Genomic DNA, 14,165 nt, shown 5'->3' on the forward strand with positions numbered 1-14,165 from the left:
ACTTGAAGTTTTCAGATGTCAAAGAGAGAGATCTGTTCAAAGGGATAATAACACTCTTTCTTCAAAAGAAGTTCTCCACATTTCACAGCTAATCATTTAAGTTTGCATACGAACTTTCATTATCATTTCCTCCTTTACTTAGGCTATGTCGCTATGTGACTACATGTGCTGTTCGGGTTACTTTGTTTGTGTGACTTCACACTCTTCCCATTGACAAAAGTGCAAAGTAGTGGCAGGATTCACAAACTGATAAACAGTCTGACATCCTATGATGTGTGAACGCTCCTTCCATGGTCGTAACCATATTTATACCAGATGATAGGGTGGTCAGTCTTATACTGTGGGAGACTTCCACATGATATTTGGCAGGGTATGGGGTGGCAGACCGAGTAACTGGTTGGATGTCAGTCCAGAGCTGTAACTTTGGTATGGTTTCTGTACCATGACTGTCCTCAGGAAAGTTCAAACACTGCAACTTTTAACTTAGAGGCAGGAATGCGATCAATAACACAAAGGCTCACTTATGCTTAGGATTTTGGGGCTGATTTTTAAAAAAAAAATTGTAGGGTCTACTTTAAACCATCTTGCATTTTCATTAAACTGAAGTTTATTTCTGTTTGATTAAAAACTTAAAAAAAAACAATGTAAAATAGGGAAAAACTGAAAAAAGCAAAAATAAAGTTTAAGTCTTAAATTTACTAATGTACAGGGAAGGCCAATAGAGAATTTACTTCACTAAGAACTGCACAAATCTGAAGCTTGATGTTTTTCCCTTCAATTTTTGAGAAATTTTAATTTGCCAATACTGATGGCAAATTTTACTTCCAAGTTGAATTTTATTAGGTTCATTGGACAAGTGAAAACCTTTTGGGTAGAAGAAATGGATATTGTTGCAGTTTCAACTAAGTCATTCACTGTGTTAGCAACCAAGTGCGGATAGTATAGTGGCAATTAGAAGTAGAGTCCTGCAGGCTTGACTGTAGTTTGATTGTTTCTACTGCATGTGGGCTTGATGCAAATCAAATAATTACTGTAACTCAGTGGAATTTCCGTAATTCAAAGAATTCACAAAGTCATTTGACGAAAGTGCATTTAAAGTTTTAAGAGTTTGAACATGGTATCCGATAGGCATTACTACTGCGCCATAATAAAACTTCTTTTAAAGCTTTGTGTTGTCATTTGCTTTCATTGAATCGCTTCACCACTAAGATAACCATGTGACCATTTAACAGGTTTGCCAGTCAACTCCATCAAAAGAACTTAAGATTGGTGTACGTATTTCAGACCATTGGATTATTCTGCCGTGTTCTGTTAGCATGTTTTTCTCCACCATGCTCTCTGACACTTTCCACAATGATGATCCTGGCATCAAAATCAGATATCTCATGGACAGGAAGCTGCCCAATCGAAGACGATTCTGGCAGAGATCAAGGTCTCTGAGGACATACTTCATGATTTCTTGTTTGCCGATGACTGTGTACTAGCTACTGGTTCAGAGCTGGTATTGCAATGTAACATGGACTTCCTCTCCAATGCATGTGAGAACTTTGGCCTTTGATCAGCATGAAAAAAACTGAAGTAATGGACCATCTTGCTCTAGGGAAGCCCCATCTCCAGCACAAGGTTTCAGTCCATGGCCAGAACCCGTCAGCAGTGAATAAGTTCAATTATCTTGGCAGCACACTTTCTCAAGCTGTCTTTATTGATGACAAGACATGCAAAAATTGCCAAAGCAAGTGTAGCCTTGGGCAGACTTTGAACATCAGTCTGGCAATGAAGAGGATAAGTCTGCCTATCAAACTGAAAGTCTGTGGAGCAATAGTCCTGCCCACTGCTTTACACATGTGAGACTTGGGATTGTGTGCCAGAGTCATGCCAAGAAGCTCAACTGCTTGTACTTGCGCTGGCTTCAGAAGCTCAGATGGCAGGACAAAGTACCAGATACTAAGATACTCATTGAGTTGACATGCCACAATATATTGAGACAGTCACAACTGAGTTGGACATAGCCAGAATGCCTGACATTTGCTTATCACAACAAATCTATGGAGAGCTCAAGGCTGGGGTGCACTCTCATGGCGGCCAAAGGAAGTGCTACAAGGACACACTAAGGCTTTACTTAGGAGCTTTCATATCCACTGAGAGTTCTGGGCAAGCTTATCCCAGGATCGTTGCAACTGGCGCAATTAGATAAAAAAAACCATGCAGTCTCCTTCAAAGCAAGTGCATATCAGAGGCAGAAAGAAAATGCAAAGAGAGGAAACCCTGAGCTAACAACTCGTCCAAAACTCAATTCTCTGTCCTTTTTGTGGCAGAACCTTCCAGGAGAAGACCTACTTACCCAGCAGAAAAACTAGCAAATACCCCAGATGAAGAACATGGTCATCTTCGCCTCGAAGGACGAACAAGAAATTATTCTGTCGATGTTGGTCAGGCTACCAGGATAAGACATCATCAGCTAAAATTAGCCCTGGGAAAGAGCAATATGATACCGTTTGTCTCAGGCAGAATTAATACAAAGTTCACTGGAAACAGCAGTAATTTTTATGCTTTAGACTTGTTGCAGCTTTTTTTTTTAAGAAGGATGCCTTATTACTGAGACATGAGTTTGTATCTCCTCAGGCCATAAAATTGCAATGGGAAATGAATGGTAATTTCCCAGACATTTGCAATAGCGTTTTGAAGCTGACTATTTATGAAGTGTGCGATTATTAAAACAGAAAATGCTAGAAACACTCAGCAGGCCAGGTTACATTTATATTCAAAAGTAGGGTTAATATTTCAGGCTAGTGACCTGTCTTCAGAACTGGTTCCAACAAAAGCTCATCAAACTGAAACGTAATCCTAGCTTTCTTTCTCCAAATGTTACCTGTGTCGGTGAATATTTCCAGAAATATATGTTTTTATTGAATATTTCTAGTGTCTGCTGTATTTTGTTTTTTGGCATACAAATGCAGCTTGGTTAATTCAGTCCCTTATTGTGAGGAAGCCACTGTGTAGTAAAAGCAAAAGACTGTAGATGCTGGAGATCTGAAATAAAAACAGAAAATGCTGACAAAAACTCAGCAAGTCTGGCAGCATCTGTGGAGGGAGAAACAGAATTAACATTTCAAGTCAGTATGACTCTTCAGAGCTGTAGGTAGAAATGTAACGGGTTTTATACAGTTGAAGAAGGGGCTGGAGCAAAATAGAGGTCAGGGATAGGTGAGAGCTCAGGAGATATTGACAAAGATGTGATGGACACATGACAAAGGGAGTGGTAATGATACTGTTAAAGACTAAGGCAGGTGTTAATTGTGGCATAAAGGTCAGGTAGGTACTGCCTGGGAAATTACCATTCATTTTCCATTGTAATTTTATGGCCTGAGGAGATACAAACTCATGTCTCAGTGATAAGGCAGCCTTTTAAAAAAAAGGCAGCAACAAGTCTAAAGTGTAAAAATTGCTGCTGTTTCCAGTGAACTTTGTATTAATTCTGCCCGAGACAAATGGTATCATGTTGCTCTTTTCTAGGGTTAATTTCAGCCGATGATGTTTTATCCTGGTAGTCTCACCACCATCGACAGAATAATTTCTTGTTCGTCCTTCGAGGCGAAGATGACCATGTTCTTCATCTGGGGTATTTGCTAGGTTACTGCTGGGTAGGTAGGACTGCTCCTGGAAGGTTCTGCTATAAAAAGGACGAGAATTGAGTTTTGGACGAGTTGTTAGCTCAGGATTTCCTCTTTTTGCATTTTCTTTCTCCCTACGTTCATCAGGTGTAGTGGCACTGCTTGTTAATAGCAGAACAAGGGTCAGTGCTCTCTGAAAGCAAAACTTAAGAGCAAGTTACAGACTGGCTCTGTGCAGGGGTGTGGGGGGTGGTTGGGGAAAAAAAATCAAAATGGAGGACAGAGTTCATGGTCTGAAGTTGTTGAACCCAATATTAAGTCCAGAAGGCTTCAAAGTGCCTAATCGGAAGATAAAGGGTTGTTCCTCAAGTTTGCACTGGGCTTCACTGGAATGTAGTAGTAGACCAAAGACAGAAATGTGGGCATGAGAGCAAGATGGTGAATTGAAAAGGCAAGTGACAGGAAGATCAAAAGTCATGATTGTGGACTGAGCGAAGGTGTTCCGCAAAGTGGTCACTCAGTCTGCGCTTGGTCGCCCCAATGTAGAGACGACCTCATTGTGAGCAGCGAATACCGTAGACTAAATTGAACAAAGTACAAGTGAATTGCTGCTTCAGCTGGAAGGAGTGTTTTGGGCCTTGGACGGTGAGGAGGGAGGGATAAAGAGGCAGGTGTTACAGTTCCTGCGATTGCATGGGAAGGTGCCAGAGGAAGGGGATGAGGTGTTGGCAGTGATAAAGGAGTGGACCAGTGTGCCCAGGGGGGAAACGGTCTCTACGGAATGCTGACAGGGGAGGTGAGGGGAAGACATGTTTGGTGGTGGCACCATGGTGGAGTTGGAGGAAATGGTGGAGGATGTTCCTTTGAATGCAGCAGCTGGTGGGGTGAAGAGTGAGGATAAGGGGAACCCTATCATGTTTCGGGGGAGGTGGGGGGGGGTAGGGATGAGGGCTGAAGTGTGGGAGATAGGTCAGACACAGTTGAGGGCCCTGTCAACCACAGTGGGGGAGAAACCTCAGCTCAGGAAAAAGGGAGACTTGGCAGTGTAGTATTATGGTTGAGATTAGCAAGGCAGTGAAATGAAAAAGTGCTTTCTGTGGATGGTATTGGTGCTCCTGTGCAATCCATTTGCTCCTCCCATCAACTGTACTTTTCAAACCTAATTTGTACAAACCAAACCCATTAAACACAAAACCTCTTCCTTCATCCAGAAAAAAGGTGGTTGAAACCTTTATATACGATTACTATGCTATTTTTAAGCAGGTTCAATATTTGAGGGGAACGTTCATCAGGTGTAGTGGCACTGTGCAAAAATGCCTTTAATGGGGAAAATGCACTGTCAGGTGACTAAAAAAAAACACAAAGCAACCATTCATTTGATAAAAAATTCCGATGTATGCCACTTGAATGGTTCTTCAATTCAGGCCTTAATGCTGAGATGTACTTAGATCATAGATTCAATTAAGTACCAGCATTAACTCAGGAGATCAGTTGGCAAAAGAAAGGGCATCAGGTGAAGTGCACTTAGAACAGAAATTTTCATAAAGACTTCAAATTCAGGGATGCCTTCAGGTATCCAAAAATATGCATACAGTCCATATATATTCAAATAGAGCTTCTTACATTGGTAGTAAAGATGCAAATACCTTTGACACAGAAATTAAACCTGAATGAATGTTTCAAACTTTTGAGTGTGTTTGCAGAGGAGAGAGCACAGAGGCATACTTTACATTTCTGATTTGAAATGGTGCTCAGATAGTTGCTACAAGTTGAACTGGACATTCAATTAATTATCTTGATATTTTGGTGGATAAACCAATTGTACAACATTCTTGACACCTATATTTAAATTTGCCGACAAATGGCATTCACTCTAAATAAACAGTAAGGCCTAGAAAAAAAAGATGTGTGGTATGTGGAAAACTTAATTTGCCAAAATACATCCAGCTGAACAGGGCAGCAGAAATCACAAGAATGCATTCCTGGCTGAAACATATTAAATGCCACTTTAACTATATTAAATAAAAATGATCTCCTGTAGCCACCACAGACAAAGCAATCAAAATGCAGAAATTTCCACTGCAAAACAACATCATACATTTACCATTAACTCACATGAACAAGTCACTCCCTATGTTTCACTGCTGACTCTTGTTTGTAACACTTAGGAGTTAAACATTTCTCACCAAGAGTTAGTCTCAAGCACTTTGAAAAGCTGAAAATAGAGCAAAGCTTCCTTCACTCCACCTCAACATACTTGATTCAACTTCAAGCTTAGGACAACTCTTGCCATGTATGCCAAGTGTGACATTTCTAATATCAAACATCCTTAGAGCTGCTCAGTGAGATTGTAAATTTGAACCAAATTTGACAGTTTTATAGCATATACTTCTGTAGATTGGAAACTGTGCTGACTTTCCAAACCCATTATTAGTTACCCAGTCAGCTGCTGGATTTAAAGAACATAAACATGCTAATGTTCTGCATCACTAAGATGCTTAAAGTCAAAAAAATGAAGTCAAGAATAATATGGTTACAACAAAACAGCATCTCCAACATATTGCACTGCAAGTAGCAGGGTGCAGATTCACAATTAATTGCCACAATGTAACATACCAATGTCAGTTATGCATGCTGAAAACAGGGCAGAGAGGCTAGGGGGGGGGCAGGGGAGCGCAGAGAGGCTGGGTTGGGGGGGGGCCAGAGAGGCAGAAGAGTGTGGGAGAGATAGACTAAGTGGAGGGGAAAGGGAGATAAATAGTGGGGAAAGGAGGGAGCTTGAAAGCAGGTGGAGGGAGACAGGCAAACAGATTTAGAAGCAGGTTTCTCACTGCCTTCTTCATTAGGGTGAGAACTTTACAGAGATTAAGTGTTTGAACTATTTTCTTGTAATTAGATACAAAAACAGGAGGTGATCATAGATTGTTCAGAGTGCTAATTTTTTCCACCAGCTGCTTAAGGCTAATTATTCAGTGGCATTTGACCACTTATCATTATCTACATTAGAAACTTAGAACAAAAGCACATCCACTCCTTAATCAATTTAAGGGTTTCTACTAAGCTGTGTCTAATAATTTAGATACGACCTTTAATCCTTTGAATGTAAATTCTTGTACCATTTTGCTTCTTTTTGCAATACTGTATATTCAGGGGATTCGTGTTTCGAAAAGAAGATTGGAGGGACCAGGAATGGGGCAGGGTTATTTTTTCATAATTAAGCAAAGTTAGACATTGTTGGTGTTGCACACCATGCCACAGACATTAAGGGTAGGCTGAAAACACATCAGCAAACAGCCAGCAATTTGATCCTGATGATAATACAATGCCACCCTAGAAAGACCTCCACTACGTAATGGTGATGACTTCAATTCATGCATGCTTAATCCACGTGTCATCTTTCAACAAGACCACCCATTGGTTGCTATGCATGTTAAATGGAAAGGCTGTTCTGTTTTGTGGACTTCTGGCCACTGGTGCTGGCCAGGAACACACAAATATATTTACTTAGGGCTCTAGCCTCTGTTGGGTTGGGAGGGTGGGGTGAGGGTGATGGAGGGCATGCGTGGAGGAGACCTTCTTCCTCTATCTGAGCTCAGTTTCAAATGCCAAAGGTGAAAGAGTATCACACAGTGCCATTTGTTTCCTTTTAAGGCTTTATCTGCTCCTTCAGGGTCACAGCTGAACCAAAGACCCAGAGAGGATTGCACAGTACATCGAAAACATTGCATCAGTTTCCATGTTGATCACATTATTTACAAAGCTGGCCTGAAGATAAGCTTGTTTTTACCTCTGTGAACTTGTTGAGGGTAGCATCGGTTGGGTTGTGTGTGATGAGAAACCTCATACTCTCAGAGCTGATTTCTACTGGGGCCGGGCGGTTCATTGTGGCTGTAATACTTATACAACTTCAGAAAAAAAACTGTATAAAAAAAATGGGAGAGACTCTAAGCAGCACCACGTGTTTTTTTTCCACTGTTGGTACTTGTGCTTTTAAAACCTCCACTCTCACAATTGGACTCAGCACAGGTGATATGAATTCCAATTCAGACTGGCACGTTTTAGTTGGTGTCTCTATGCAATGGTGCTCCTTAAAGCATCCAATTGCAGAAAACACGAGCAGATTTACCCCATCCAGACTAGGTCATCGAAAGAACAAATGTCCTCTGCTTCTCACAAGCTATCCAATTTTTAAATCCAGTGTCCAGGTGAATCCCAGTTTGCTGTTGGCACTTATACGTTTAAGGTGGCTTCCTCGTGGAGTAATTGAGACAGGAGAGACCTCGAGTTCACTTGTCTGCAAGGCGGCCGTGCTGTGCCTGGCAATAGTCCCTGCTGCCCTTCAGAAACTCCATAAATGAGCAACCGGAAATGCCACTGAATTTCTGTTGAAGAAAAGGAGGAATCACTCAGTAAAGGATTACAACTTTTACAGAGTACAACCAAAATAATAGTTAAGCGCTTCAAATGCAACTCTATGTGAAGCGCTTTGAACGTAGATGCAGGAAGGCATTGAGTAAATACAAGCATTAATACTCTTTACACACAAAAAAAGAGCCCTTCACATTCCTCTCACAATCAGTTGTGTACAGTATATTACTTGCCCCCCACCCCAATTCCACTACTGTTCATAATTGACACCTACGCTCTCCTGCATTTCCAAAGATCTCATGCATGCAGATCCAACAGTTGAAGCAGTATACAAATTCCTCTTTAGAGACACAACTGCCCTTTCCCAGGAGTTCCTGGTGGAATTTTGTCATGTCCGATGCTTGCACTTTTGGCTGTCCAGAATTACTAACTGAGCTAGGCAGTGTCACTAGGAAATTAACTGGAGGTATCTGTAAAATATGTTTGCCTTTCCCTTTGGAGGCAAATATGTGACAAGAGTAGCTTGCGTTTTGTAATTTTATCCATTTTCCTGCCTTCCTTGAAGGCACTGTAACTCTCAGCGCTCCACAGGATTCTCTCTGTACCTTGTCTAAGTTGGCCATTCTTTATACGAACCTAAACAGTCCTGGCTGTGAAGCAACCTTTGAACAACATTACAACTTAGGCCAATCCTTTCCTCATCACAGAAAAACACACAATCCTTCAAGCAGCATCCCCAGAGACAGCAATAAGGAATGAGAACACTGGAGCTAAAGGAAATGGAAGCACATTATTGCCACTCCAAGATCAACTAACTGAACAAACCAGGAATCGGACCCTGTTCTGTATGACTTTGTTGCATGCTTACAGCTGAGCCACTGGGGACATGCCTACGAGTCCAGCGTAAGCTCACTATCCCCTTTATATCCCACACTACAGATGTGCTATAACAAGAGAATGATAGATCACATAACAGAACCTCTGTTGCAGTAATAAAAATACAATAGCATAAACATATTAATATATCAAGGCAAAAACAAAACATCTTCAACAAAAATATGGCTTGTTATAAAAAAAATAGACTTGCCAATTTCTGCTGAAAACGTAAGGCAACCCACAAGTTGGGAGTAGACATAAATTAAGTACCTGTATCCCTTTTCTCTGTTCCTAAAGTAGTAGAATTCGAAGTTTAAGAACAAACTATACTAATCGTCTGTGGTGAGGCTTAGCTTTACAGTTAAGCTGAAGTTCAACCCCTTCCCGGCACCCCAGCTCAGTGAGCTGCTGCAGATCTGAAAGGCAGCTCATGTTCTGCAATTACGTGGCAAGATCTTGTCTTGGTGCATTGCATTCCATATACATACTGCATACAGCCTTTCAAATCAAGTTGTAAACTGGAACTCTGAGCACTCAGCTGGATTTCGTATCTCAAAAAGCCACTACCATTGGACTTTCAAAAAGACCCTCAAACATTGGCAACAACAGCTGAGTGCTTTCTACACTTACAACTGTGCTTCAGAAAAGGTTACAAGGATCAGCTTTCAAAATATTCTTCATACCCGAGCAAAATTTCAGATTAAACGTGGACTTTTCAAACCAGACACACGTTTACTTCAAAGACGAGCTTGAATTTTTACAGGTCCTGGGGTTTTTGTGAAAACTAAAGGACACTTGTCCTGATTTAAAAAAATTCTTTTCTTGCATAGCATTGCGATTCTTTGAGAATGAACCACAGTACAAGGCAGCAGTTTTCTGATACTCTAGTGTTAATTTGGAACTTGCCTGGAGGATAGCAGCATGGAGCCCAGGTTACACCCTTGCAACTATAAACTGAAAATGCCTGGAGCAAGAATACTGCATATTAGAGATGAATTTTGGGTTATAGTATCCTTCAATAGGTAGGGCCACACATTGTTTTTCTGTCATCTTTGGGTTGTTGCAGCCTGAAGTGATTGCGATATAAATGTGCCATTTTGCCTCCTCCTCCTCCTCCTCCTCCCCCCAACAAAACCAGAACATCCTGGTTCAGCTATTGTAACCAGCAATTAAGGTTTCCTCCAGTTTCTAAACACCAAATTAAAAAGATGCAGGAGGTAAGAGTGGTTACTAAGAATACAGGGATGTTGCAACAAAATTTCCACGCAAGGTTTTCACTTCAGTTAATTAGATAGATTGGAGAAGCTGGACTGTTGTCCTTGGAGAAGAGAAGGTTGAGAGGAAATCTGATAGAGGCATTCAAAATCATGAGGGGTCTGGACAGAGTACACAGGGAGAAACTGTTTCCAATCAAGACACAGATTTAAAGGCAATTGACAAAAGAAGCAATGGCAACATGAGAAAAAACTTCTTTTATGCAGCGAGAGATTAGGATCTGGAAAATGCTACATGATACTGTGGCGGAGCCAGGTTCAATCGGGACATTCAAGAGGCAATTGGATCATTATCTGTATGGCTATGGAGAAAAAGGCAGGGGAGTGGCACATGGTGAATTGCTTCTGCAGAGGGCCAACACAGACACAATGGGCCAAATAGCCTCCTTCTGTGCTATAGCCAATCTTTGATTCTATGAAGGCATACATTGCAATGTTATGACCTATTTACACAGGGTTTCCTCCATATATTTCAGCCTACACCATAGTTAACATCTACACTGAAATTTTATCAAACATTTAATCCTTAATTTAAAAAAGTACATAGACCCCAGCCTAAATAAGCCAGTTTGTGTGATAGTCCATATACTTGCTTTCCAATTTAGCAGATTTTCCATAAACAAGTTCTTGATTAGTGCTTCTCACCACCACTTAAAGTAACATCACCTCAATTTTTTTTTTCATTGATTTTTGAACTTGTAGCCGAGCAAAACAGACAACATACATCAATAAAACAGGAGCCAATTTACATTTCAGATGTAAACCCTTCCTCACTCTGGAAAATATTCCAGATGATCAGCATTTGAGCAACAGGACAAAAGGAAAAGTGGGAAAAAAGGAAATGTGTACAGTGCTAGGGTGGCAACCAGGAAATGGTTAAAGGGGTAGAAGTGATAATGCATGAGGTACAATGAGAACAAAGATATAAAAGAAATAGGAAACATAGGAACATATGACGACAAAAACTGAGATTGAGCCAAAGGAAATATTAGGATAGATGACTAAAATGGGACATTTTAAAGGATGATCTTATAGAGAGAGGTAGAGAGTCTAAAAAGTTTAGGGACTTTCAGAGTTTAGGAGCTAGATGGCTCAAGGCACAGTTGCCAAGTGAAGCAAAGGAAGTGCGGATGCATGACTCTACAGTTGGAGGAACTCAGTTGCTCAAGGGTTCTGGGCTGGAAGAGCTGAGAGAGATAGGGAGGACCAAAGCCACGAAGGGATTTGAAAACATAGATGAGAATGCTAAAACAAGTATTGGTAGACCATGACTAACTGTAGGTCAACAAGCAAAGGGGTGATGGTTGAGCTGGACTTGGTATGAATTAGGATACAGGAAGCGGTGTTTTGAAATGAACTCAAGTTTATGGATGGTGTAACAGGAAAGGCTAGTCAGGGGCACATTAGAATACTTGAGCCTGAAGGTAGGAAATGCATGGGTGACATACAACTTGGAATGGTCTCTTCATGCACAGATCAAGTTTGGAAGGACAAAGTCTACAACTGTTCCATAACAGCACTTCACAAAGGACCTTTATGCGTTACTGAATCCCAGATATAACAACCTTAGTTAAACAAAAATACATTAAGTCATGATATTTTAACAATTAAGTTTAGGAGAAACCTGGAGGGAAATTATCACCCTGAATCAGTCATTCCTTCAAATTTTTTTAAAGAAGGATCATAGTTAATAGCTTAATTTCTCTCCAATACATTAAAATTGTCTCTTAATTCCCTTCTCCTATAGCCATAACTTGTGCAAAGAAATCCTACAGTACTAAAGTTGCAAATTTCACCAAGCTGTATGGAACACAAAGTTGGGAAGTATGGAATTGTATAATGAGATGTAATATTTTCTTTCTGGATTCTGTCTTGGATTTTCTATAATCAAAGTTACAATCTATTTTCTACATACAATATAACTACCAGGAATACCAAAATCCATCCATTTACACGTTGCAAAGCAGCAAGTGCCTATTTTCCCCCAAGTTTCATGTACTTAATTCGAGCTTGATTAAACAAACCCACTTTCTGCTGACCTTATCATTTCCAATGCTCATTGAAACTCAAGAATTTAATTGTTTCATCAAATCACAACAGGGTACTCAATGCTAGAATTCAGAACAGCAATACTTTATCAAACATCAAAAAGTAACAAAAGCAGGACTAAACACAGATTCTAGAGCATTATAATCCAGAAACAGTTCACTTCCAAGATCCTAACTGGCACCACTCCATAAAATTTTTTTTTTCTCTTTTAAATTTGCCAACCAAATCTCTTACCTGCAATTCAATTAACATTGCACAAGAAAATAACGGCATTAACCAGGTTTCTCGAACTAATGCTTAATTGTAAGGAAGGATTATCTTAAAAAACAGCAGAAGACCATATGGCTCCTCGAGCCTGCTCCAACATTCAATATGATCATGGCTGATCTTGGGCCTCAACTCCACTTTCTCACCCGCTCCCTATATCCCTTGATTCCCTGAGGCACCAAAAATCTATCTACCTCAGTCTTAAATATATTCAAAGATTGTGCACTCACAACTCTCTGGGGTACAGAATTCAAAATGTTTACAACCCTTTGAGTGAAGGCATTTCTCATCTCAGTCCTGAATGAATCTGACAGATTACTATCTAAATAACACAAAGCTTTATCTAGAAAGGTAGGGAGCAATGAGCTGATCTGAAATGATTGCTTCCATTGCTCATTCATGTAAAGGCTGTGGTGACTAATGTAGTTTGTGCTATTATCGGTAAAGTTTACAAAACAAAGAAAAGAACCCCAAATGGTCTCTTGCAGGATTGTCTAAGCTTTGCCAGAGCCACACAGTTGCAATGAAAAGATGTTCTGGGTGTCATTTAACTCTTCAGTCCATGTTTGCATTACACTTCGCATTTATCTCACATTAATACCATAGATTTCAGCGTCCTGATTTAGGATGTAAACACTAAAAAGATCAATATCCTTTCCAAAACTAGAGACCAAGAAACTAACAGGACAAATCAGTGAGTATGAAATAGAAGTGCAACAGGGCTAAATTGTTAGGGCACCAGGGCCACAAATGATCTAAAGCCTCCCATTTGGACATCTTGGATTGGTGGATAAAGACATAGTCATAGAGACCAGTCGTAAGCAGATTAACTCCTGGTCTATGCTGGTTAGCTGATCTCAGCAGAAATGTCAGCAGCAGCAGCATTACAATTGGTCCTGGGAAAAAGCAGATCATGCATTCTGGTGCCTGATCTTATTCAGCGAGTCCTGATGAGGTAAGAATATCACTGGGCTCAACAGTTTAGCGGCCAGCACTTTTCCTTTTGGGCAAACACACTAAGAATGGTCCATAAAAGTTGTCAACATCATGGGACTGCACCCCGACAACTTGGTATCGTCAGGAAAAGGAGGAAAATAAAAATTTTAAAAGAGAGATGCCTCATTTTCCTGACAGTTGATTGAAAATGGTGGAATGGTTCTCCAAGTGGCTGCTGCTCTATTATTTTGCCCAAGAGGCTATTCTTCACATGAGCTTAACTAGGCTGTAAGTGATGGGCTATTCCATTATGCCCAGTAGGGGTGGGAAACAGAATACAACCAAGATATTCAACTGGGGGATGTGTATGACTATCGAATGACAACTTCTGAAATGGGAAAATTGGCCAACTTTTCTCCCTATTTTGGGGATACTGAAGTAAATTGCACTGTCCAGGCTACTGCTTAATTATAAAAGATGCACAATTACATCAATTATTGTATTTGTTCATATAGGTCATTCCTGAATAAAAATACTTTCCCCAACTTTGAGCCCTACTCATAGGGAAGAAAATTAAAATAATCGGTAACTTGTCTATCGACCACATTCAGAACTTGAACGGTTTTTGTTCTTAAAAAATGAAATATGTGCGTGCAAATACGGTTAAGTTTTGCAGGAATTATACATTTTATTGAGAAATAAGCAGAGCATCGTAAAATCACCAGTTCAAAGACAGGTCAGCAGCCTTTCATATTTAGTGCTTAGATACCTTATCAGTACAATT

At 40.3% G+C, this 14,165-nt stretch overlaps 1 protein-coding gene across 3 annotated transcripts in view; it reads right to left on the reverse strand.

The window, feature by feature from the left end:
* Positions 1 to 14,165, reverse strand: part of LOC144695866 (protein tyrosine phosphatase type IVA 2-like) — a 102,226-nt gene that overhangs the window by 26,062 nt on the left and 61,999 nt on the right. For 2 of the 3 annotated variants that reach the window (XM_078566907.1, XM_078566908.1), the window contains exon 2: positions 7,399 to 7,993. The exons of the other annotated variant lie outside the window; for it this stretch is intronic. In XM_078566907.1, the coding sequence (XP_078423033.1) occupies positions 7,399 to 7,494 (96 nt within the window). In that variant the 5' untranslated portion in view covers positions 7,495 to 7,993. The remainder of the gene's footprint in view (positions 1 to 7,398; positions 7,994 to 14,165) is intronic. 3 annotated transcript variants of the gene reach the window in all.

This window comes from Cetorhinus maximus, chromosome 21, assembly GCF_964194155.1.
Source record: "Cetorhinus maximus chromosome 21, sCetMax3.hap1.1, whole genome shotgun sequence".
Lineage (NCBI taxonomy): Eukaryota > Metazoa > Chordata > Chondrichthyes > Lamniformes > Cetorhinidae > Cetorhinus > Cetorhinus maximus.